Here is a 26,470-nt window from a genome sequence, read left to right as displayed (position 1 = left end):
GTTTGTACATCTAAGGGTTCCTTGAAGATTCTTCCTGGAAACTTAATTTCCTTTCCAACCTCAGGACTCCCTGCCAGTTGCCTCGCGGTGTCACAGAGCTGGCCCAGTGTCCCATATCCCCACAGTTGTCTCAGGACTACTCTCACCTGCCCCATCCCACTGTACTTTGTGTCTACAGCATCTGCTCTGAGACATGCCCAGACCTCAACACTCCAGAGGAACAAGGGGAGGAGAGACACATAACACCTCCAAAATCCTGCTGGAAAGAAAGCCACTGCCCCACCTCATACCCTCTTCCCTTTACAAAGATCTCACCTCCTGGATCAGGAAACTCTTTTTGTAGCTATCATATTTCCATCCATTTCTTACTCCCATTTCCATCATTTTCTCCTGTAGAGTGTGCTTAAAAGCTTCTATATGGGGCAGCAAAGTGGAACCAGTGGGCTTTCCAGCCCTATGAAAGAAACAAAATAAAATGTTAAGAGACAACTGTGGCTACTGTGAGGCTAAAACAAAGAGGAAACTAGCTGGTCCCCTTTTATTCGCTTTTAAGTCCAGGGGATGAGAACAGTTATCGAATTCCTATTGTGTGCTGGGCACTGTGCTGTGCCAGGACCTGGACACCAAAACCTAGGAAACCAGTGCAGTGATTCCCATTTTACAGACTAGAAGACTGAGGTTCAGAGGGTTGCTGATGTGTGTACAGCCACACAGCTAGTAAATGGAAAAGCTAGGCTTTGGACATTGATCTGTTCAACCTCAAAAGTCAGTCTTCCCAGGTATCCAGGTGGCTCAGAGGTTGAACTTCTGCCTTTGGCTCAGGTTGTGATCACAGAGTCCTGGGATTGAGTCTCACATCGGGCTCCCTGTAGGGAGCCTGCTTCTCCCTCTGCCTATGTCTCTGGCTCTCTGTGTCTCTCTCATGAATAAAGAAATAAAATCTTAAAAAAAAAAAAAAGTCAGTCTTCCCACTGCCAGGAGGTTTCCCTGGAAGGGTGGGACTTGAACTACATCTTAAAAAATGAGTAAGATTTGGGGGAGTGAAAAGTAGGAGTTATCCCCCATGGGGAGAACATAGTGAATGAAATTTCAGAACATCCCAACAGTAAGAAGCAGTGGGTTACAGAGGAGAGGGCATAGGCATGAGCTAAGGGATACTGGAAAAGCGGCATGAAGTCCTCTCAATCTCAGCTTGTCTACTTATAAATAGACAGAAGCTACCTCAGAGGGGTATTGAGAGGATCTGATAAAATCCTGCATGCACAGTGCATAGCATATGTCCTGGCACATCTCAGTTGCCTTTTGCTACCCTCCAGGCTGGCGGAAGCAGGGGGTTGGCATGGAGCAAGAGGATGAGGAGAGAGTGGAAAGGCCAATTGGAGGCAGGTAGGACTGTCTTGAATGCCATTTTTTTTTAAGATTTTATTTATTTTAGAGGGGGAAGGGGCAGCAGGAGAGGGAGAGAGAGAATCCCAAGCAGACTGCCCGCTGAGCACAGAGCCCAAGGTGGGACTCACTTGAGATCACAACCTGATCCTAGATCAAGAGTCCGGATGCTTAACCAACTAAGCCACTCAGGCACCCTTTGAATGCCATTCTAAGGAATTTGGAGTTTATCCTATAGACTTGTAAACAGGGGTAGGGTGGACGGAATGGCATGATCCCAAGGGAGTTTAAAGGAAGATGGAGTAAGGAAAGGGGAAGAGTAAGAATCCAGCAAAAGTAGAATGGTTCAAACAGCAGCAGCTGGCGAAATTCCAGAGGCAAAGGAAGGAGACGGAGGTGGTGGGGGGAGGTGTAGGCTCTGGTACTGGGGGATTAGGAGAGTTAGCTTTGTTGACAGAGAAGAGGATTAAAGGTCAAGGATGGAAGGAGGAGACACCTTGAAGCTCACACAGCTAGTAAGTGAGGGAGCACATGGTATATCAAAAACAAACACATCGGTCAGCCACTTTGCCTTTCTACTTTCGGGAAAATTTATAAAGGCCATGTGTTTGCTTAACTCCACACTCTCCAACCAAAATAACCTGTCCTGGGCTCTGATCCACAAGAAAATGTATCCCTTGCCACATGTATGAGATATTTTAAAAATACTGGGAATCATAATATTAGTCTGAAAGCAACATCTCCAGCTGCACTCCAGGTCACCATGAGAAAATAGGTAAACCAAACCAAGACGGCTTTTGTGTTTTGCCAGAGACTAAACTTTCCTTCTTAAGTTGCAAGCTACCCTTTACACATCCAGATCTAAAGTACAAATTCTTCTAACGATGAGACGCTGGCCCAATGCTCTTCAGATGTTTGTTCACAAAGGAGCAAGAGAAAGGGTCCTTTACCTAAAAATGCCTCCAAAAACGGGATCAATCTGGTCATAGATGGGCTGAGTGATGGCTTCATTCAGATCTATTCTTGCGAGAGTCCTGGAGGCATAGATGCCGTTTTTCAGGCAAACAGCTTTCAGAGTCTGGTGGAAGCCCTGGTTTCCTCTACTCCTCTAGGTAATTAAACAATACATTAGGAGAGTTAGTACACATTAACTAGAATGTCACAAGGTCAGAATTATACTGCCTTTGGCCAAAGGCTATGTATGACCAAGAGTCACAGGGAAGAGTAGGGACAACATGATCTTTTAACATATGCTTAAACTGGACAGAGGGCACAGTAGTCATGCCTCAAGTTGGCGACTCCCCTGCCCTGGCTTCCAGAGTGCCCTGTGCTGCTTTGATCACAATTCTCCTCATATAGTTTATATGTGTCTGTTTATTCATCAGGCTTCTATACCGGAAGAGCAGCTTGTTGTGAGCAGGCACAGTGTCTTATCCATCTTGATGTTCTCATCATCTGGCAACAGTGTAAGAAGTCTGTGATAAATATTTGTTAAAGGAGCAATTTTTAAATGAAAATGTGCTATGACCCTACTGAGGGTGTATGTTTCAGATTTTCCAAGCATACCCCAAGGTTTTCTTATACTTTTTGTTAAACATCTAATGAAATGTAATGTTATTTATACATCTTCATGATATATTTTTACCAGAGAAATAAATTCACAAGTCAGAAGCAAAAAAATATGATGAAGCGAGAGCCACGTGAAACGTTGATAAATCTCACCCAGATGGTGATCCTTAGTAAAGGGAATAAAAATATATTTGCACCAACCAAAATTTCAGTAGTGGTCATTGTGATCAACAATATATGCTTTAAGGAACTCTGTTTCAAGTGCATGGCTGTGTCCCATGATATAGTTGGCACATACCATATATATATATTTTAATATTCTATCCTTTTCATTTAATTTTATAACATCAGCATTTCCTCAATTCATTGTAAGTATCTTAAAAAATGATTTCAAGATCCATAAAATATAATATATGGATGTAACCTAATTAATTTTACCACTCCTGTATTATTGCACATTTTAGGTTATGTTGCTATGTTACATAATGATATGATGTCGGCATATAAATGTTTGCCCACATTTCTGATCACAAAGGAAAGTTGCCTATCAAAGACACCCCAGACATGTTTGCAGTCACAGAGAAAAGCGCCATTGCAGAACTGATGAGATGAGACAGTTCATGAGACAACATCCTAGTGAAGGCCTCGAGATGGCTGAACTGTTCCTTCTCTTCATGAACAAACGGTCTCAAAGGAATGGTCTCCACTTTGTGTCTCCACCTTCTCAGCATGCACTTACTGACTTTTGGTGATCTGGAATCTTTTACATCATGACTTGGTTACCTACTTGCTGTGAAACAAATTACCCCAAACCTAATGGCTTAAAACAACAAACATTTATTTAGTACTCACTAGTTTTCTGGGTCAGGAATTCAGATATGGCTTAGCTGCTGTTTCACTGTTCACTAGATGGCCACGCTGTGTGGTCAAGGTTAAAAGGCAGGTAAATGTCACCCAGAGAAGACATCAGTGCATGACTCAAGGTCCCCAAGAACAGACAATATGAATACTAGGCTCAGGTGGTACAGCATTTACTTACAACAAGAGGAGAAAAAGTATGGGCAGGATCCAGCCCTTTGCAATGCATGGGTCCCCTATGGCCAGCAGACCCACTCTGTAGCCAATGCAGGCAAGCGTACCTGCACACATTCCACATTGTGTGTAGTGCAAGGACCCAAGCCCTCCCACATAGGATCTGAAATACAGAAAACTGGGAGCTTGCCTAAGGGCCTTGGATGCATAAAACAGAGGATAATATTCCCACACAAGGTGATAAGCCCAGCACAAGCTGAAGGCTCTTTTATCTCTCTTTTATGTCTCAGTAAGAAAGTGTTCCAGGTCCAAAGCACATTCTTATATGGCCAAGTAGGGGCGAGGGGGGAGGGGTCAAAAGACTGCATGCATGACCTTTCCCAACAGCTGGCCTGTGCTGGCTCAGGGCTCCTCTGTGAGGCTCTGTCAAGTGCTGGCTAGGGGTAGTTACTTGAATGGGGCTGGAGGATCTGCTCTCAAGAAGGCTCATTATGGAGCTGGCAAGGTGATGCTGGCTATTTGTGGACAAAACTTCACTACTTTTATGAAGATTTAGACATTTTAACCTAGGTAGCTGGCCGGCAATTACAATAGTTTGCAGAGTGCAATTAGGGAAGTACAACAGGCTAGTGTAGGGTTTGAGCATCCTGGCTCTGAAGTCAGACAGATCTGCGGTAGATGTGGATCCCATATGCAGCCACAGAAAGTTGTTCAGCCTCTGTAAGACTGTAAAATTAAAATAATAAGAGTGTTTACCATCCAGGATTATCATGAGGACTGAATCGGGTAATGCACAGTCTGTGGCACCAAGGTAAGTATTTCATCCACATTTGCTGAATGCATGAGTGAATGCATGCACACATACTACGTTCATGGACACTCAGCCACTCACCAGCCATAGGGAAGGTACTCCACCTCTCATTCTCCTGTGTCACAATTCTAAGGGTCCCCTCCAGTGACCCCAGAATCATTCCCACTTCTTTACTCTTTTAGCCCACAGAAATGTAGAGCTTTGTTACACTACCTTCTCACTGCTAGCATTCTAACTTTCCAACTCATATTAAAACAGTGGTAACAACATGCACTATTCCAAGCTCTGAGACTTTTGCATCCTCTTTGTCACACGAGAAGTGTTGTTCATCACTCCTTACTCTTAACAGGTGTCATAGAGTGAACTATATCCCTCTGAATTGACATGTTGAATCCCTGAGCCCAGATGTGATTGTATTTGGAGAATAGGGCCTTCGAGAAGGTAATTAGGGTTAAATGAGACGTAAGAGTAGATCTTAAGTCTATTGGACAAGTATCCTTATAAGAAGAGAGGGGGGCACCAGGGAAAAGATCATGGGAGGACATGGCTAGAGGGTGGCCATTTGCAACCCCAAAGAGGACCCAGGAGAAACCAACTTTGAACTGCCTTGATCTTGGGCTTCTAACTTTCACAACTGTGGTAATAAATATCTGCCCTTTAAGCCACCCAATCAATGGTATTTTATGTGATAGCAGTCTTAGCAAACTAATGTGAGAAGCCTCTTTTTTCACCCGTTAGGTTTAGATAGATAGGGTCTGGCACTTACATTTTTATCCTTTAGATACCTCATATAAGTAATTAAAAGATAAAGCAACAATTTGCTTGCTTAGTGAGAGTTATAAATGTTTCCTTACTACGTAATCTAATTAACATTTATATCAACCCTGTAAGATAGGTAGGGCAAGTATTCAGCATCTCATTTTCAGAGGAAAAACCCCACAAGCTTAAGTGGGTTTAAGGCCTCACCCAGGGCTACAGAGTGCATGATGGGTAGAGCTGGCACTCAAAACAAGATCCTCAGCTCCTAAATTCCAACTGTTTCCACTGAACCATGTGCTCTCTCCTGGGTCCTTGAAATGCACAGTTGGACAGTTCCCTCTGTGTGCTTTTCTGTATACAATTTTCACTCTCTCTTGCTCTCTTTTAGCTCTCTATTTCCTTCAGAAGCTGTGGAAGAATGCAAAAGGAGCTTGGAGATAAGGCAGATGTCACTGAATATCACAGCTTCTCCCTGGAAAGGGTCACTCACCACCAGACATGCCCCAAGGATCCGTCGGTAGGAAGTCCTGGCATTTCGGACTCCTTCTTGCAGAGGCTGTTCTATATGGGAAAAGCACTGGTCAATGGCCTTCTCTAGAAGCTGTATCTTCTCTTCTACAAATCTCCGCAGGCCACTCATGTGCAAGTATTCATTCTATGGACAAAGGCCATAAGAAGCATGAGGTCATCCTCTCTCTAAGGGCACTTTCTCTTCAAACTTTGCTTCCTTTATGCTTGTCTAGAACACAAGATTTAGCTTGAGCTTATCACCCTCAGTTGACTTCTTTCATCCTATTAAAGCATCCCTTGGTGGACAGACCTCCTTAAGATTTGTGGGTTGGAGAACACAATATATATGTACCTCCTGCAACTTACTTTAGGTGTCTAATCCATTAGGGTATTTGAGGGAATAACTAGTCAAATAAACTCCAATTGCCATTAAAACATATTTTTAAAAAACAGGTTTTTTTCAATGATATCTGATTCTATAAAAATTTAGTGGGCTTTGACCATGCACAAAGCAGTTTTTGAGAATAGCATTTCTCAAAATTTAACATGTGTACAAATCATGGGGAGAGTTTGCTCAAATCCAAGGACCTGATATTCTGTATTTCTAGCAAGCACCCAGGTGATACTGATCTTCTGGGCCCTGGACCACACTTTGAAGAACAAAGCTATAGGACACAATAATAAAGATGTGGTCCTTTCTTCAAAGGAGAATATAGTCTAGTCAAGGAAGAAAAGATCTACTCAATTTATACAAGGGAGAAATAGCCTTGACCTCTAGAGTCCAGTCTGGGAACTCTGTAGAACTTGTTCCCTGTGTGAGAATCTTGGGGGAATCTCACAATGCCTGCAGCAGATAGAAGCCACATTACTTAACACAGCACTCAAAGGCCCCACATTTCCAGAACTCAGCCAACTTCTCCAACGCTCCCAGCTGTTTCCCCAAAACATCATCCCATCCTAGGGTAGCTTCTCCTGAACTTGCTACCATTCTCCATCCATGTGTCATCCCTTTTGTGACCCCATGTCTTTGCACATGCTTCCCATCCTTCCAGACAAAGCTCAAAAGCCACTCCCCATGTGATCACTTTCCCTGACTCCCCTGGGTGGCATTGGGGCTCTCTTTCCTGTGTTTCCACTGAATTTTGTACACCCCTTTGTACAGCCTTCCTTCTGCTGTGCTATGTCTGTCTCGTCCCCTGGACTAGGAACTTGCTAAAGGATTAGTAGACTGTGCTATTTGTTTTTGTTTATTCCGAGACATGGCACAGAGTATGTAGTTGATAAACATTTTGGAGTGAATGAACATTGCACAGGGTGTGCAGTTGATAAACGATTTAGAATGAATGAACACCATAGAGAAACTACTAGATAATGTAAGCTTTTAAATTCTATTCCAAAGTTAATGACAAAGATTGTTCTCAAATTGATACATGACCTTCTATAAACGTCTTAGCTTTTCTAGATCTCGATTGCACTGAAGTGAATGAGGCTGAATGTTCCTGAAAAGTCTCAAATTCCCACACTCTGCAAGATTTAGAGTACATGAGTTTTGGAGCTTATGGAGACTATTCAGCTTTAGGTGTACCCTGTGGATTCTCATAGGTTTTCACTAGTAAGAATTCTATATGCCATACTTTTCTTTCCGAGTGCCCTCTGGATTCTTCTGAGTTTGTAGTGTCACTGGTGATCAAAAGGAAATAAGGAAGATGTCACCAACAGAAATTCTATGGGCAAGATTCTCACAAAGTCGCACATTCCACAAACCGTTGTTAAATAAACAAAAGTATAAGGGCAGGTCTGGGAATAAAAAACAGTAAGAAAGGGAAAATCTTACATCTACTATAAATAAATGCAGGGTTCATTTGACATTGAGATGTCATAATTAACTTCCTACTGATTCATAAAAATAATGACTAGATTCCTGTTCACTTAGAATTGCCAAATATTCAGACTCTTGTTTTTTGGTTTGAGTCATAATCTTAAAAAATGATCAATCACCACATGTTTAGGTTTGATCTATTAAAAAAGCAAAGGAAATAACAAAAACTCTTGCTTTCCAACTTCCCATCAATGAACTAAGATTGAGACCAATATCTGAGGTCAAAGGATTCTGATGAAAAATGCTGGCTAATGCCTATGTAAAGGGCTATCCCAGAAGTGCCACCCAGACCCTTATTCTGTGTATTCTGTTGCTACAGCCTGGCTTTGAGAATGGCACTGAGTTTCCACATGGGCCACTTTAGCAGAGAAGAGCACAAAGGCAGGCACTTCTCAGTTTAATTGCAAAATGCCTTGTCCTTGTGTTTGTAAAACAAACCAACCACACAGAGCACCACATCTGATTTGTTTTCCACCAGCACTTCCAAAAGCAATCTTTTGCTGGGCAGTGAGGCAATTTTCACCCTGAAGAGCATTTTCAGGAAGTTAGAAGGTCAAACGCTTCCCTGGTATTTCAGAGTGCAAAGTTAAATTAGAAAATCTCAGGTTCCAGGAGCTTATTGTTGTTGTCATTGTTTCTCACAGAAGTAGGCCAAATCAAAGAATAAGAAATATGATGAAAAAGACAAGGAACCTTGCTCAATATGTCACTTTTATATAGAATATTTAAATGCAGACATTTGACCAAAACTAAAAGACCATCTATAGTTGGCATTGCTTCCTTACCACATTGAAGCCAGGTCTCCATTATCTGCCTCGCCTGGCCATGCCATAGGGCCAGCCCAAGTGTACCTTCCCATATTATTGGGACCAGCCCCTTAAATGTTCATAGAGCCCTACTGGTTCACTTTCTTTGCCCCTTCCTTTTTAGTATAACAAAAAATTGGACAATTTGGTTGGGAAAACCTGATGGTTGATACTAAGTAAGATAGTAAAGAAATAAACACCAACCAAATGAGAACATGCAAAGCTATTTATTTATTAAGAGCTTGCTATAGCAAGAGAGTCAGCCACCATCACTTGTGTTTTGCAGAGAGTCAAAAGCAGCCAGAGGAGTGGGAAGGCTTCAACCATGCCCTCATCAGAGGCCACTGGCATAGGGGTTGCCTGGTGGGCTAACTAGAAGTGAAGGTCCCATGTGGTCCATTAGGGTGCATGTTTGGCTTCTCTGGTTGGAAGCAGGGGTGAAGATTAGGGAAACCATCAGTTATTAACCAATCAGCCCATTTGGGGCTGATTGTTACAGACATTATTGCTTAGCTTCTTGGACTGTTACTAGAGATAGCAGTCTGGCTCCCTAGGAGTCTAAGTTACAGCAGACTGCTCTCCTGAGCTGTTTATGGTAGTAGTTGGTTTCCTAGGCAAGTTGCTGCAGGCTGTGGGTCAGAGTTCTGTTTTAACATATGATTATGTATTTGTATATTCATTCCTCACAAAGAAGCAGTGCAGTTGGTGATTGATTGCAACACCAAATTTTTTCTCCAAAACTCTCCTCCACCGCTAATTTAGCAGTCAGTCCATCGTATTTTAGGATAAAAAAATACATCACCCATCAAAGAGATAAATGTTTCCATTATTATGAGAAGAGTAATTTGGAGCTGGTCATTCAGAAGGCCTGCATTCCAGATTGTGAAGATATATATCTAAGCTCTTTGCTGAATGTCCCTGCCAGCTCCCTTCCTCTCACATTATTGCACTAGGCTGCTCTGAGTTTGAGATTCTGACAGCACCAGGGTATAAAGGAAATCCATAGACAGATGCCATTTTTTTGGACTATATGAATAACCATACAGCCTCTGTAATATAACCAAGAATTGTCAGTATTCTATTAGGACAAAACAAATCACTTCTGTTATCACTTAAACACATTCCATCTTGTTCAAAGTCTCAGGAGATACGAAAGTAGATGCTAATCATTTCTACATTTTCCTCTAAACCCATCTGTCTTAGGTAAAATAGTATTCCTTTCTTTTTCACTCAAATGTCACCATTTTAACCCTTTAATTATCTTTTTTGTCTTTTTAAAATTTTCTGAGCTTGGTATCTTCCTTTGATATGAAAAGAAAAATTATCGTATGTTATTGTTCTAATTTGGTAAAAGGGAATGTTCTGCTCAGGCTAGGGGGCAGAGCACACTCATAGACATCATCTCTCATACCGGCAGATGTTCCATGCAGTTGAAACTGTCTGTGAGAAGCAATAAACCAAAGGCTTCAGTCACATACTTGGTCACCATCCTCTTCTTCTTGTCCAGGAGTCTTTTCCTGATATAGCCTCTTAATCTGGGGATTTCTGGAATTCACAGACAGCACAAACAATTTCAGAAAGCCAGAGTTCACAGCAAAGAGAATTCACAAAAATTAACAGATCAGAATGGCAGCCTAAATTAGCTACAGCTGAGGTCCTATGTGGGCTGACTGCCCAACACAGCAATTTTTCTGGGGCTATTTTTTCCAGGTCTACAATCAACCAAAAGGAATGGTAGGTCAGCAATGATGAATATTAATTTCATATAGTGGTACAAGTCAAACTAAGTAGAAAAATGCAGACTGGTTAAAAACACTGGCACTTGGGCACCTGAGTGGCTCAGTGGTTGAGCATCTGTCTTTGACTCAGGGCATGGTCCCAGGGTCCTGGGATTGAGTTCCACAGCAGGCTCCCCATGGGGAGCCTGCTTCTCCCCCTGCCTGTGTCTCTGCCTCTCTCTCTGTGACTCTCATGAATAAATAAATAAAATATTTTTTAAAAAACACTGGAACTTCCCTCTGGATTGCTACTTATAAAGAATTGAACCGAAGATGCTCATAATCCCAGTCTCAGCTCTTCCACCTTTCTAGACTTTTCCATTAACATCAAATAACCCATAATATGAAATTCTCTCATGCTTCCTATAGGACAGATGAGAGTCTCTGCTGAATGGGATTCTCGATTAGAAATTCATCTTAGTCCTAACCTTTTATTAGTCAGAAGACAACAGGTGTCATCCTATTTTTTCCCCATTATTCCCAAAAGTAGAAATTCTTCTATATTGTTCCTTGTGTATACCATTATGATTATTTCTTTTATATCCTTGTTCAAGAAGTTCCCCCGTTTCTAGGAACATTTTACACCTTCTGCTCCTTTGCCTCCTCTCCCATGCCGACATGTCAGGTAAAACGCATGCATGTCTTAAGCCATTTTAAGCTCGGGTCAAAGTCAAGCTCAGATCCTGCCTACTTGCCCACTTTGCACTGAGTGCTCCAGTCACACAAACCTCTAGGTTCTCTGGGATTCTATTTAATTCACAGCACCATTTAACTAAGCCTTATTTTTCCTTTGATTTTTACACATGGCTTAGTATTAGCTCCTCATCTAGATTTTAAGTTCTGTGAAGAAAGCAGTCACATCATCTGCTTTTTCCTCCTCAGAGACAAAGCATACAATAGATGCTTGGTAAATACTTCTAATACTTGTAGCTGGATGAGTGAGGAGTTGCAAGCCAAATACTTAGGAAATGACAACCCAATCTCTGACCTCTACCAATTTTGGTAAAATTTAGATGAAAGAAGAACTGTAGCCTCAGGTGCCACAACAATGCAGAGAGAAAAACAAATATATTTGCTAATAGGTATAGAAACTGTGACAAGCTGGAAATGTAGCATGGAAAGTTCTAGAGAGAGAAATTCAGGGTGCCAGGCTTAACCTTGGGAATTCTAGTGATTGAGATAAAAAAATATATGTAAGTTACCAGTTTCTTCCTCAGTGAGGAGAGCCGGCTGCCAGTACTCCTGGGCGCTGACTGTGTAAACCAGATCTGAGGTCTTGAGAACCTTGGAGTCAGTGGGCAGTTTTCTCTGAAGTGAGAGAGGTACACAGGGAACAGAATAACTCAAACATGGTGAAGGAAACGAGGCACAGGTCTTACAAGAACCTTCAGCAAATTTCAGCTCACTCACTTTCAATCCTGCAAGAGCCCTTTAAGGAACACACAACACCTATATGGCAGGTGTTCCCATCTGTCCATACTTCACAAGGTTATAAGAAAACTGCTGCATAGAAACTATTATCTTGGGAGTTAAAAATAGCAATTATAGAAGAAATTGTATAGAGAAAATAGTTCAAAGTGCACTGAAATGTTCAGAGAGGGGAAAAGCTCCAGGGTGCTTCATAGGGGGTCAGGTGGGGAGCACAATTCCAGCAAAGGCAGTGACATGCTAGAGACAGTTGTACTAGCTCCTGAGAGTTGACTGTACACAGCTCTCCCCAACCCCGTGTTTAGCAACATCACTCTAGTAGCTTGAAATTTGCCATGGTGGAAGTATTACATCATAGGAATCAGCAAATGCTAGAAATCAGTGCCTTTTTAGGTGTTTTGTTTCTTTTCTTTTTAAACAGAGAGCTGGTTGTTAAATATTTACCTACCCAACACAACACTGTGCTGTGAAAGTGCAAGGTTCTTAGTTGGGTGGTTAGTGAGCAATCAGACACATTTAAAAGCAGAGTAACATTTAAGTACATCATAGTTTCAAATGTCAAGGAATTAAGGATATGAGAAAGTCTTTTTATGATTAGAAAAATCATCATCACAGAGAAGTTACACTAGGATTATACACAAATATTGTTCCATAATCTTTCATTATTCTCACTTAAAAGAAAAGAAGGGACACCTGGGCGGCATAATCAGTTAAATGTCTGAGTCTTGGTTTTGGTTCAGGTCTGATCTCAGGGTGGTGAGATGAAGCTCCACATGGGGCTCTGTGCTATGCACAGAGTCTGCTACAGTTTCTCCCTAACTCTCCCTCTGCCCCTCCCTGCCTCTCTCTCTTTCTCTCTCTCTCTTAAATAAACAAACAAACAAACAAACAAATAAATAAATCTTTTTTTAAAAAAAAGAAAGAAAAGAGAAAAACTGTAAAGGATGTGTGTGTGTGTGTGTGTGTGTGTGTGTGTGTATGGGTGTTTGGGAGCAGTAGAAAACTACAGAGTTGTCAATCTCCTTCTGATGCAAAGATACCAAAGAGCTGCCACTGGGAGAGGCAAGAGACCACATATCTGGCACATGTAGTTAAGGCTGGAATAGAGATGACAGGATAGACTTCCAGAAGCCCCACACACTACAGTCAAGGCTGAAATAATACAAAGGATCTAACAAGGTTAACCTTTTTCCCTTCTTTTTTTTTAATATTTTATTTATTTATTCATGAGAGACAGAGAGAGAGAGGCAGAGACACAGGCAGAAGGAGAAGCAGGCTCCATGCAGGGAGCCCAATGCGGGACTCGATCCCGGGTCTCCAGGATCACACCCGGGCTGCAAGCGGCGCTAAACCGCTGTGCTACCAGGGCTGCCCACCTTTTTCCCTTCTGATAGAGTTCTGAGTCTAGCAAAAAAAGCTTAGAGAATGTCGAAACTATTTTCTACTGGGAGATAAAACTAATGCGGAATTAAATTTAAGTAGGGTTTTAAAACATTTGAAAGAAAGGAGTATGCCTCACTGTATCTAGCTATTTACATTATTTAAAATCTTGCTCTAAATTTTGTATACCACTTCCAAAAACTATTGAATATTAGTTAACATTTATGCTTGTTATGATAGTACAGAGAAATATTTTTATAGTGTCAATGAAGTGACTACAGTGTGCAGGTTCTATATTACTATAGAAGACATGTAGAAACAGTTATAGCTGGAAAGTAGGATCCGAGAGGTGAGTGGATATTCATTGAATTATCCTATAGAAAGATTAGTCACTATTATAATTTACACACATGGCTTGTTACTATAGTGTATAGCACCATAGATATTAAAATTTGTAAGAAGATATTACATATGAGAGAGGAGAAATTCTATAGCTCAAAATATAAGGGGTACTAGATGAAAACAGAATCAAAAGGGGGGATAGTGAAGCTGGAGTTAGCTTAAGGTCAGTAATATAAATCATGACCCCATTTTCAAAATAATCTATCTTTTCTAGCTTTTTCATTACAATAATTTTGCAGTAAAAACAAAAACAAAAACAATAATAATTTTGCAGTGATTTCACCCTGCCCACTTCTTTTGCCTGTATGAAATCATTTGATATGAATCCCTAGCACCCCAATTTTTATTTTTGATAGTACTCTTTAATAAAAGAGACCCAAGTTTACTTGAGAGTAGTAGGTCCACATCTTGGGGCAGGGAAAAATAAAAGGAGTCTGAACATCTTGTTGTTGCCAAAGAGCAAAAATGTTTTGAAAATGTATGGGTAAGGTGAAAATAAACCATCTTAAATTATAGGCTCTCACTGGCCAAGAGGCGAACTAGAATACCAAAAAGAACACAGTAATTCTGTGAAAAGTCAAGAGTCCATCACAGTACTCAAACTAAGTAAAATAAGGAATAGTAATAAGAAGGACTATATATGTATTGGTCTCTGTCCCCAGTTCCTGACACAAGGCCTCTAAATTCCTTATAAACTGGGGTGCTAGGATAGTCTTCAGTTCTAATATTAGTCCTGATCCCAGTTCTCAGCACAGAGCTCCTAAAACCACCATCATTTCCTAAGTGATAAGAGCACCAGAAGCATCTGTTGTTCTAATATTTGGTCTTTGACATTAGTACCTGACATAGACTATAGGAAACAAATTGAGGGCTGCTGGAAGGGAGCAGGTGGGGGAATGTGGTAACTGGGTGGCGACCATTGAGGAAGGCACAGGATGTAATGAGCACTGGGTGTTATATGCAACTGATGAACCACTGAATTCTACCCCAGAAACTAACAATACACTGTATGTTAACTTTTAAAAAAAATCACAGAACACCCTGCTGGTGTCACAGAGAATTGCTTGGTGTGGGAAAAAATTCCAACACTGGTGTCAGAAGTGTTGTTAAGTGTGTTAGCATGGATTAGAAGAATTAATATAATTAAAATGTCCATGCAACTCAAAGCAATCCACAGATTCAAGGGAATCCCTATCAAAATACCAACAGTATTTTTCACAGAACTAAAACAAATAATACTAAAATTTGTATGGAACCACAAAAGACCTCAAATAGCCAAAGCAATGTTGAGAAAGAAAAACAAAGCTGGAGATTATCATGTGTCCAGATTTCAAACCATACCACAAAACTATAATCATTAAAACAGTATGATACTGGCACAAAAACAGATACATAGACAATGGAAGCGAGTAGACAGCGCAGAAATAAGCCCATACTTGTATGGTCAATTAATCTACAACAAAAGAGGCAAGAATATATAATTGGGAAAACACAGCCTTTTCAATAAATGGTGTTAGGAAAGCTAGTCAGCTACCTGCAAAAGAATGAAACTAGACTACTTTCGTAAACCATATACCAAAATAAGCTCAAAATGGATTAAAAACCTAAAAGTAAGGCCTGAAACCATAAAATTCCTAAAAGAACACATAGGCAGTAAACTTTTGGACATTGGTCTTTAGCAGTGTTTTGTTTTGTTTTGTTTTGTTTTTTGATATGTCTCCTCAGGCAAAGACAACAAAAGCAAAAATAAAATTGGGACTACATCAAAGTAAAAAGTTTTTGCCCAGAGAAAGAAACTGTCAACAAAACAAAAAGGCAACCTACTAAATGGAAGAAGATACCTTCAGATCCTATATGTGATAAGGGGTTAATATCTAAAATATGTAAAAAGCCCATGAAACCCCAAAGAATCCGATTAAAAATGGGTAGAGGAATTGGATAGTCATTTTTCCAAAGAAGACATATAGATGATAAAAAAGACACATGAAAAATGCTGAACTTCACTAATCACCATGGAAATGCTAGTTACAACCCCAAGATATCACCTCACACCGATCAGAATGGCTAGTATCAAAAAGATAGGAAATAACATGTATTAGTGGGAGTGTGGAAAAAAGGGAACCCTCACGCACTGTTGGTGGGATTGTAAATTGGTACAGCCACTGTGGAAAACAATGTGGAGGTTCTTTTTTTTTTTTTTTCAATGTGGAGTTTCTTGAAAAAAATTAAAAATAGTCATACCAAATGATCCAGCAGTTCTACTTCTGGGTATTTATCTGAAGAAAACGAAAACGCTAATTTGAAAAGATATATGCTCCTCCACGTTCACTGCAACATTATTTATAAATAGCCAACATATGGAAGCAACTTAAGTGTCTGTTAATGGATGAATGAAGATATGTTATACATATATACAGTGGAATATTATTCAGCCATAAAAAAGAATAGAATCTTGCCATTTGCAACAAGACAGATGGGCTTACAGGAAATTACACTAAGTGAAATAAGTCAGAGGAAGACAAATACCATATTATTTCATTTATAAGAAATGTAAAAAAAAAAAACAAATGAGCAAACAAAGCAAAATAGAGACTCAGAAATAGAAAACAAACTGGTGGTTGCCAGAGGGAATGGGGATGGAAGGTTGGGCAAAATAGGTGAAGAGGATTAAGAGGTACAAAATTACAGTTACCAACTAAACAAGTCATGGGAATATAAAGTACAGCATAGGGAATATAGTCACTAATATTGTACTAACATGGTGACAGAGGGTAACCAGACTTATTTTGTGGTGATCGTGTTGTGATATACAGATCTGTCCAATCAGTATGTTATATACCTGAAGCTAACATAATATTGTGTGCCAACTATATGTCAATTTAAAAAAAGAAGTAGTGTGAGTGTGTTAAAGCATGAGAGGAAAGGAGAGACACATAGGAGGAGGAGTATGGTTTTCTTTATAGGTGTCGTCATGCAAAGGTAAAATGCTGTGATAATCAGCTCAAAGGATGTACTTGAGAATGTAAACACCCAGATACCTTCACAAGACTTGTGGATGTGAACTCCCTGACATCTCTTGAACGCGTCTCCTCTCCTCCACTCCTATAAGTGACTGCCTTGCTCAAGCTCTTAGCACTTCCAGCTGGATTACAGGAAAAGCCTCCCAAATGGTCTTTCTGCATCCAATCTTCACCACCCTGCCCCCTCATCCATTCTTCTGAATGCTGAGAAAACAATCTTTCTAAAATACATAGTATTTCCAGACTAAGGCCTATAAATGGAATCTCAGGGATCTGTCTTTTTTCTTACAGTATATTTTCCCAATCTTTATTTTTATAATACAATATAAGCATAGAAATCTATATGGATGACCACCTTATAATCAGCATCATGATTAATATAAAACCCAGATACAATTAAGATTAAATTTGCTCCAAGTGAAGGCATGCAGTACAAGGGAAGATTTCACAATACTTCAGACTGAAGTAAAGTGGTTGTAGAATTAAGATATTACCTGGCCATCAGAGGTATAGGGGTGCAGACCTCAAAAGACTTGCATGGTAATAGAATGATAGTCACCCTGCAAGCTGAGTCACTGTTGTCCAGACCCTATCTCAGACACACCGACGTGCCACATTTATTAGCAATAAATGTAGTTGTGAATAGCAAATTGAAGTATTTGTGTTTTGTTTCCAGAAACAATTATGATGAGGTACTCATTAAATGCATATTTCTTTAATGCCATCCAGAACAATTAAAGAGAATAAGAACAGCTTTATTCAGTTATTGCCTCATTAAAACCAGCGTTCAAGAATTGGTTGGTCAAAGGTTTTGGCTTAAGTATGAGGTCTGGTTATCCTGAATTAGAGACAAAAGCTTTGAAATTTTCAATTCCACATTGTACATCAGAAGTTTTCTGCATCAGTGTAATTGAATTCAAAATACAGAATGCAATTAAATATAGAATGGGACATCAGGCCATATGTTTTTACTATTACCCAGCACTGAAAATTTAGTTTCAGCAAGACCAAAATTTCTATCACATTATACTAACTCTGATATACCACTTCTACATTTTGTTTATAGTTTATCTTAAAATTGGTTTCAGTTTTATAGTTGTATAAGGCTATTATAGTAAGGAGTTTTATAAGTCAGAATAACAAAAATAATTTAAGAAAATACCAAGATTCCTACAGAACAATTTCTCAAGCTTGAAAAATACAGCTCAGGGGGTGCCTGGGTGGCTCAGTTAGCCTCCAACTCTTGATTTCAGTTCATATCATGATCTCAGGGTCGTGAAATCGAACCCCACATTGGGCTCTGTGCTGGGTGTAGAGTCTGCTTAAGATTCTCTCTCTCCTTCTCCCTCTGCCCTTCCATCACCCTCACCCCTCCCCCTGCCCCCTCTACACACACTCACTATAGCTCAGGTGCTCTCTCTGCCTTTCTAAAAAATAAAATAAAGTAGCTCAGGCCTTATCTCCCAGCACTCCTGCAGAAGGCCCTTTCTCCCATTTCCTTGCTTACTAACGACTACTGGTTCTTTAAAATTCTGCTCAAGAGCATGAGTTTTCCCTGCACCTCTCTACAACAATCCCTCTCTGACTGCCAGGGTGATCCGAGCATCCTTCTGTGTCCCCACACCATCCTTTGCATTCCTCCAGCAAATCACGCTCGAACACTGTGGTGATCTCTGATTTTACCTGCACATATTTCTCAATAGACCATATGCTTACTCCATCCTTCCAACAACCACAAGAGGTAAATGTTATCATTTCCCCATTTTACAGATGGGAAAGTGGAGATTCAGAGAGGAATAGTAATTTGTCTGAGGTCACAAGTTACTAATCAGTAGGACTAAGTTAACTCCAAGGCTTTTGATGTGGCTACTACGCAAGACCAAATAGATGTTTGTTTCTGAAAATCTGAATGGTTGAAAAGCAGAAAAAATACATAGGGAAATCTGTTAACTCACCTTAAGTTTTTCCTTGAGAATTCTACTCCTTTGTAGTTTTATCAGGTCGTTTCTTTCTAAAACAGCCTCCCGCTGACTTGAAATAGCCTGCTAGTTGGGGAAAAGAAATGAAAGCATGGTAAAGAGTTTAGGGTTATACGGTGATAAGATGCACAATATGGGGGGCATATCTTCATTTGGTGCAGACAAATGTGTATGTATTTGGGTTTTATATTAATCATGAAAAGTATTATTAAAAATAACTAGTTCATGCATATGTCTAAACTCATTAAGCTGTTACATTAAATGTGTAAAGTTTTTGTTATCACTTACATATCAATAAAACTTAAAAAAAAACTAGTCTGTACTTACATTTCCCACTTTTCTTTCCCTGAAATGAAAATTGTAACAATTACTTAACTCATTTGATGTGTCACGATAGTCTTTCAAATTTCCCTAAAAGCAGCATATATTGTGATGCCTTAATACCTTCACATAAGCTTTCCTTGGTACAAATGTCCTCTCTTCTGATCTGCCTGCAGTGTCCACTTGAAACAAGTGTCTTTATTTCTCAGTGTTTTGTTGGTGGTGATCTCACCCCCTGGCCCAGTCAAATTGCAGCCCTCTCTCTCTGGGTCCCCATAGCACTTTGATTATCCCTCTCTTAAAACCTTTAACCCTCTTCTAAGGCAGCAGTCTCAGTGACAAGGCACTATCCCCCTCTGAATCTGCAGGTCCTACCATGGTGTTCAACAAAGGTTTCATAAATTTGATTGAATTATGTTCATTTGCAGAGTTGGCACTTGAAGGGAGAGCTTGAGATACCACTCTGGGGTAGGAGGTGGGGTGAGGGAAACTGCAGGCAAAAACAGTGAAGCTGAAGTTCCAACCTAGCCCATGAAAGCAAGATGTTAGGGGGAAAGCCTTGGCCTATCTCCTTACCTGAGATGTTTTCTCTGCTTAGTGAATTCCTGGAGACACAGATTCAAATTTCAGTGGGTGTGGGGGAATGGTAGAGATGACAGGTGACCAGTAAAAATGCTCTTATTAGAGCAGAGAAGCATTAACATTATATCTGATAGCCATATGCCCCACAGACCCAGGACAGACCAGTTTATACTTGCTGTAAGGGTAAATAACACCCCTTTCCATTTTCAAAGGGTGCCAATAGAGAAGGTAAGTTATAACTCTCTTGGTTACAGAGGTACAGAGATCCACATGGATATCGGCATATTTTAACATTTATTAAACTCTAAAATGCTTACCTTCCATTAAAATTTTGCCAGAATATGACTCTGTAAGAATGCTGTTACTGTTGGCCAAAGTTCTGAAACACTGAGAACCTTGCTCCAAATGAGTTTAAAATCTGAAACAGAATCTGACACTTCAAAGCTGCGCCAGACAGTATTACAGAGTGCCTACTAGCTGTGGGGCATTTACATGTCCCATATCTGCGGGAGATGGGGCAGGACCATCACACCACACAACTCCAGGAGGTGCTCTTTGCATCTCATATACATGAGTGCCCCCATGCCCAGAGCTGCACAGGGAACAGCCTATTGGGTATTGAACAGCTACTCCAAAAGAAGGGCCACAATGTTCAGATTCCCAAGGCAATCTATCCAAGGGTCTTGATGTCCTAGGAAGTCACCCAGATTTTTCTTTCATCCCCAACCATTACTTCCTTAGGTCTATAATGCCCGGGGGTCCAAGCACTGTTGTTACGGTGGTCGGAACCCACAGAAGAGCCCATAGGCCTACAAGCCCAGCTTGGTACCTTAGATATTCCGGCAGGTGGAGTTTGTCAGTCTTGGTGACCACCAGAGCAATGTCCCTGCAGAAGCCCCTTTGGCAGGCTTTGATGCTCTCATTCAGAAGGTCTTCATGGGCTCTTCCTCCAGAAATTCTTTCAATGTCACTGATGACCCAGATCACTGAGCATTTATCAATGGTCTGTGAAACATAACCACAATAGGTTTAAGAACATAAGTGGCATCTCAACTGTAGAGGACATGATCCCGTAATGTATCATTTATGTCCTCTATGCACTGCCCTATCTCTCTTCCAGTCCCACCTCTCATCTCTCCCACTGCACTCTCCATGTGCTAGCCAGACTGAGCTTCCTGAAGTTTCTCAGATGTAACTTACTCTTTTATCTCTCAGGCCCTTTGCACTGGCCACAACCTCTGCTTGACCTCCATTTGCCCTTTGAGACTCTGCTAACGGCCACGTGCTGACAGATTGGCCACCCCTCCTCTGCATTCTACAGCACCTAAATTTACCTGCCATTGCACCTTTCAGAGTTACTGAATAGGGTTGGCTTTCTACACCACCCCAACCCCACTCTTAGATCGTGAGGTATTTGATGGGCTGCACTTTTAAGCTTGGAATACATATCACGTTAGACACAGTGCTTGGCCCATACTAGAGGTTTCACAGATATCTGTGGCATTAGTGATTGGTAGAATTAAAGAAATCAGACCTCCAGCCCCAGATCCATCACTGGCTTGCTTTACTTCAGTTGTCTTCTAGGGAAAATTATTGTTTTTCCAGAAGAGGTTCTGGTCATTCATCAATCCCAAAGTTATCACCAGAGGGCATCGTTTTGATGTTTGACTGCCCCTGCATATTTAGCACACTGCCACCATGTGGGGGCACGGAGCCAGAAACTTTATGATCCCAGTTGTGAAGGTCAATGAACATGAAATTACAATTTATTATTAAAGTCATAAATACTGGGGCACCTGGGTGGCTTAGTCAGATAAGTGTCTGCCTTCTGCTCAGGTCATGATCTCAGGGTCCTGGGATTGAGCCCCTTATCAAGCTCCTTGCTCAGTGGGGAGTCTGCTTCTTTCTCTTCTTCTACCCCTCCTCCTGCTCATGTGCTATATGCTCTTTCTCAAATAAATAAACATCTTTAAAAAATCATAAGTATTGCTCTATTCGATATGCAACTTTTATGTGAGAAGTAATCACATGTTGCCTTGTGACATTTCTCTTACTGTACTGTTTCACTTGTCACCTTTTCCATATAAAGAAAAAGCTGGTCCAGCTCAGGGACTGAGTTTATTTGAGGTTCCTCAGGACAGCACTTTGCACACAGAGGTGTAACAAGTTTGTGACTTGATAATTAAGTCATTATTTTGCCTTATGCCAATAGTTATTAACTCAGGGCAATTCTGTACCCTAGAGGACATTTGGTGATCTCTGGAGATATTTTTAATTGTTATGACTTGGGTTAAGCACTAGTGGGTAGAGGTCAGGGATGCTAAACATCCTTTGATGCCAGGTCAGCACCTCCATAATAAAGATTTATCTGGCTGAAAATGCCAAAGGTGCTGAGGCTGAGAAATCTTGGATTTCAAGCATATTTTTAGCAGTGGAGCCTTTGTCAAATGAAATCTTAGGAAAACCTCCTTCCTATGTGGATGAACTCACATTTAGGCAGGAGAATAAAAACAACTGCTCCCTCCCACTTCCCAAACTATAATAATCTATTTCGGGAAGCTTCTAGCTATTCAGTCAGGTTGTGGAAGATCACAGGATACCAGGCTGCAAGCTCCACAATGGCAGGGCCTCTTTTACTTTTGTATTCCCCTGGTCCTGGGAAACTGCACGTGCTTAATAAATGTTTATTAACATGAGAAGAGGAGTACACATTTCAGGCCCTATACAAAGCTCTGACTGCCAGGGTTTGGTCAAGTTCGAGTCGCAGAAGACACAAAAAAGCTTATTTAGAGCAATTGAACTTATGAGCAGGTGGGGTGACAGGGATGCCATTCCCCTCCCCTGATGCGAAAGGGCCTCAGAGAGCTCAGGTGACATATGCCTAAAATGTCACAACTTCAAGGTGGCAGACAGAGACACATGAATTCATAGTAGTCTTAGCTTAGGGAAGGCAAGGCTGGCAGCTAGAGAGATGGGGGAAGGGGGCATTGTGCTATGTTCTCCCTAAAAAGAGGGGAGTCTTTAGTCACTTCTTGTGAGAGAATATCCCAAAACCACAGGAATGCAGGGGAGCTGAGGCCAAGCGGAGCAGGCTGGGAACCATCCCTTCACTGTAGCCCGACCTCCTCAGAGCGGGTGTTCTGAGCCAGATCTGCTGGCTCCTCTGTTCTGAGTGGCCTTTGATAGGCTGCCCAGCATATCATAACTGGCAGCAACCATAGCTCCATCCAGGGAGAGAGGCTGGCTGCCTCCCTAATCTGTTGCTCTTGGGGCCTAGCATGGAACTAGCCAGGGCTGGGGATTCCACTCCAAGAGCTGAGACCCTGCAGAAACCAGGGCCTTCATGTCAGGACCTGAGCAGTTTACCAAGGGGAAGGACTCTGGGACTGCCTTTATCTTAAAACACTGAGGGGGTCCTATGGGGAGACATGGAGCCAGCCGGGAAGGAACCTGCTTTCTCATTCAAATTCTGCCATTCAGTGGCTGTGTGGTTTTAGGCAAATTATTTTCCCTCTCTGAGCCTTAACTTCTTCATCTGTAAAATCAGAGCATAGACTGATTATTTGTAGGCTGGCATCCTGATCTTGTCAACCTGATCTTGGCTGCAAACTGGTCACAAAGCTCCCCTGGTCCACAGTCATTCATTTAGCACAAATCCACAGAATTTAAAGCTTGCATATAGCAGAGAATAGATGGTTCTCTGATAGATCATTTTATAGTGCTGGACTGATTGTGACTTACAGATCCCAGCCCTCCCTCCCAGTCCCCTTCCAGCTCCAGTCCTATGCCTTGTGCTCCTGAGCTCCTCTGCCTAAAGACACCCTTTCTCTTCCTATCACATGCCCCAGCCTCTCTTGTCTTCCAAGCTTCCCCAGGAAGGGTAGCATTCAAGCCCAACCCCCAAATTTTCTGGGCTTGCCTTCTGTGCCTCTCTTGTCTAAACCCCACACCTCTTCCCTCCAGCCACCCAGGAAGACTCATCCTTCCCCCAACACTTGGCTCCTTCATTCCTCTGGGTCTTTGCTGCTCTCTGGCCTAGAACAGCGCTCAGTGGTCCCATTCTCAACAGTCTACTGTGGTGACAGCTAAGCCCAAGGAACCTCTCTGAAGCTTCCTTCACATTGCAAAAAGAACTCATCCCTTGGTGCTCTCATTTTTAAGTAATGTGGTTTGTTAACTAATGGAACTAATTGGTTCCTTTCTGGACTATAAGACTGCCGAGAGCAAGTCTTTGTCTTCGTCTATCCAAAACCTAACACAAAATTGAGTAGGCGCTCAGTGGATGTCTGCTGAAGGAATGAGGTTGCTTGTTGAAAGTAATTTCTATTTTTGTGTTCATAGCACCTTGGACTTCTCTTATATCACCTTTTGTCAGGGAGTTAGTCATCTGTAGATTTCTTCTCTCTTGTTAGACTCTAAGCCCCTTGCAGGAAGGCTCTGCTTCTCATTCAACACTTCTATTTTGCTTTCAGCTTTTTAGTTATAAAGGTAATACATGTTCATCCAAAATATGCAAACAATTCACAAATGTATGTAGTAAAGAGTGGTAGTAAATGCAGAAACTCTTGTCTACAGTTGGGTGGGTATCCTGCTAAAAGGCAAGATTCTACTTCTGCTATTCATTTACAAACATTACACACACATACACACATGCACCTTTCTTAACATTAAAGGTAATGCTCTGCATCTTTTAATTTAGCTTTGTTCCAACATATAGGGTTACAATAGGATTTAAGATCAGAGAGGCTCTCCAGCCATCCTGCCTGGGTTAAAATCCCCAGGGTGATGATGGGCAATTTACTTTACTGAGGTTAGTACCTAGCACAAAGTAAATGCTCGGTAAATGTCTGCTATTATTGGCCATAATCACTGCATTCTCAGTGCTAAATTTATTGTCTTGCATATTATATGTGTTTGTGAATGAAAAGCAAATGAACAAAGAGATAAATTTTTTTTTGAGATAAATTCTTAAAGATATTTCGGTCTTTCATCATTAGGTACAGATTTAGCTACTGCAACGCGTAGCTCTCTGACTGTAGACATATCTGGGGTGCCTGGTCAGCTCCAACTTCTTTGCCAGAAAGTGAAACCCTACCCAAGATTTTGGCTGAAAGGGTAGACATTCAACCACCACCTCTAGCCACAGCTGATTGTACTGGATACCTAAACCAGAGAGGGTTAATCATTAGCTGGGCAGTAAGTGATCCCATTTTCCTTCTTAGGAATCTGAACTAAAGCACATAGAGACTAGAATCAGACAGTTGTAGGCATATGAACCACAATGTAATTTAGAGATAGGGCTAGGGGAGCACCTGGGTGGCTCAGTGGTTGAGCATCTGCCTTCTGCTTAGGGCATGGTCCCGAGGTCCTGGGATGGAGTCCCAATTTAGGCTCACTGCAGGGAGCCTACTTCTCCCTCTGCCTATGTCTCTGCCTTTCTGTGTCTCTCATGAATAAGTAGATAAAATCTTAAAAAAAAAAAAAAAAGAGACAGGGCTAGGGTGGTCATTGTCCACAACATGGATCCTAAGGGCTAAGCAGAGGAAGCTAAGAAAAAGAAGGACCCCACAGAGAAATGCACAAAGAAACAGCCACAAAAGCCAGGCAGAGGACGAGAGAGAAAATGGCAGCTTCTATCCTGATAGGTGGCCTTGAGGCCTGGCTGTCACAGGAGACCCTTGGATACTCTTTTGATTAACCCCTTCTTGCTCGAGATTGGTTTAGTAGGTCTCTGTTCTTTACAACTAAACACCTTAGCAGCCTCCTGGTTCCTTGGAGCTCGGCTCTGGGTCTCAGCTTCTCCACTTTGTACCCAGAACAGAAAATTCTTTGTTGCTTTAGAAAGGGTGGGGGAGTTGAAGGAAGAGGAAACAAAGTCACATGAAAGAGAATCACCTTTTTCCACATCTCATCTCTCTTGCTGTTGAAGTCGCCTGTGCCTGGAATGTCCACCAGCACAACCCCTTCTGGAATCAGCTCTGATCTGGGCAAAGTCACTTCCACATGTTTGATCAAGGGCCAGATCTGTGTCTCAGTTGGTTCTCCAGCCAAATCTCTCCTCTGAGTCCGGATGTAGGGGTCCAGCTTGACAGATAGCTCCTCTGCCTGAGCAAGAAGGACAAAATCACACACACCAGACATTCTCCTGGTTCTCTGTCCTGGATCAGCTGTGATTTAGGCTCAGCGAAGGTATGCTGAGTAATGGTAAGAAACAGCACTGGGCAATGGGCACTGGGACGCCTGTGATCCAGTCTGCAAGGGCCCACACTCTGAGAGCCAGAAAGGACCCTGGAGATCAGAAAGTGCAAGCTCCTTATGTACAGATGAAAAAACCAGAGCCAGTTAGAATGGAGCTTCAGCAAAGTTATAGTTTCACTGGATAATGATTTCATCCTCTAAATTCCATTTAAATTCTAAAATTAATGCTATTAATATGCAATTGTCTACATTTTGGAGAGAGAGCATTTTTCCCATGTGGCTAATGCAAATATTTGGATTACCAGAAAGCCTTGACTATAGAAAATTGATAGTGATGTGGTGACCATATTTTCCAAATTGAAAATTGGTCTGAAATTGATCTTTAAAATGGTTTCTAAAATTTCTCTTCCAAATACAAAAATATCTTGATGTGTAGGCATTTCCAGCATGTTTTAATGATGGTAGGGATGGGGAATTTTTCTCAGCCCATTGTTCCTAGCTAAACATATCTTCAGACAATGACACATTCATGCCAGCAACTATGTGTGGCAGCAAATCTCTACTGGGATACTACTTCAGGGGACAGAAGATCTTGGATGTATGGTGGTCATTTAAAAAAATGTATTTATT

The 26,470-nt window shown here is 41.3% G+C and overlaps 1 protein-coding gene across 8 annotated transcripts in view; it reads right to left on the bottom strand.

Annotated features, from left to right (window-relative positions):
• The window catches only part of NUGGC (nuclear GTPase, germinal center associated), a 54,166-nt gene that overhangs the window by 6,068 nt on the left and 21,628 nt on the right, over nucleotides 1-26,470 (bottom strand). For 7 of the 8 annotated variants that reach the window (XR_007405811.1, XM_025462994.3, XM_035719042.2 and 4 more), the window contains 9 exons: nucleotides 25,538-25,747; nucleotides 20,472-20,647; nucleotides 19,067-19,085; nucleotides 18,716-18,805; nucleotides 11,733-11,838; nucleotides 10,164-10,297; nucleotides 6,048-6,212; nucleotides 2,337-2,494; nucleotides 316-454 (listed from right to left, as the gene is read on the bottom strand). Coding sequence is in view for 7 of the 8 variants with exons in the window: in XM_025462994.3 (XP_025318779.1) it covers nucleotides 316-454; nucleotides 2,337-2,494; nucleotides 6,048-6,212; nucleotides 10,164-10,297; nucleotides 11,733-11,838; nucleotides 18,716-18,805; nucleotides 19,067-19,085; nucleotides 20,472-20,647; nucleotides 25,538-25,747 (1,197 nt within the window). In the remaining variant the exon portion in view is untranslated. The remainder of the gene's footprint in view (nucleotides 1-315; nucleotides 455-2,336; nucleotides 2,495-6,047; nucleotides 6,213-10,163; nucleotides 10,298-11,732; nucleotides 11,839-18,715; nucleotides 18,806-19,066; nucleotides 19,086-20,471; nucleotides 20,648-25,537; nucleotides 25,748-26,470) is intronic. The other variant, XM_049101057.1, reaches the window with a different exon arrangement.

The sequence above is a fragment of the Canis lupus genome, chromosome 25 (assembly GCF_003254725.2).
Source record: "Canis lupus dingo isolate Sandy chromosome 25, ASM325472v2, whole genome shotgun sequence".
Classification (NCBI taxonomy): domain Eukaryota; kingdom Metazoa; phylum Chordata; class Mammalia; order Carnivora; family Canidae; genus Canis; species Canis lupus.
The sequence above is the reverse complement of the archived record's forward strand: the minus strand, read 5'-3'. Positions and strand labels throughout refer to the sequence as shown.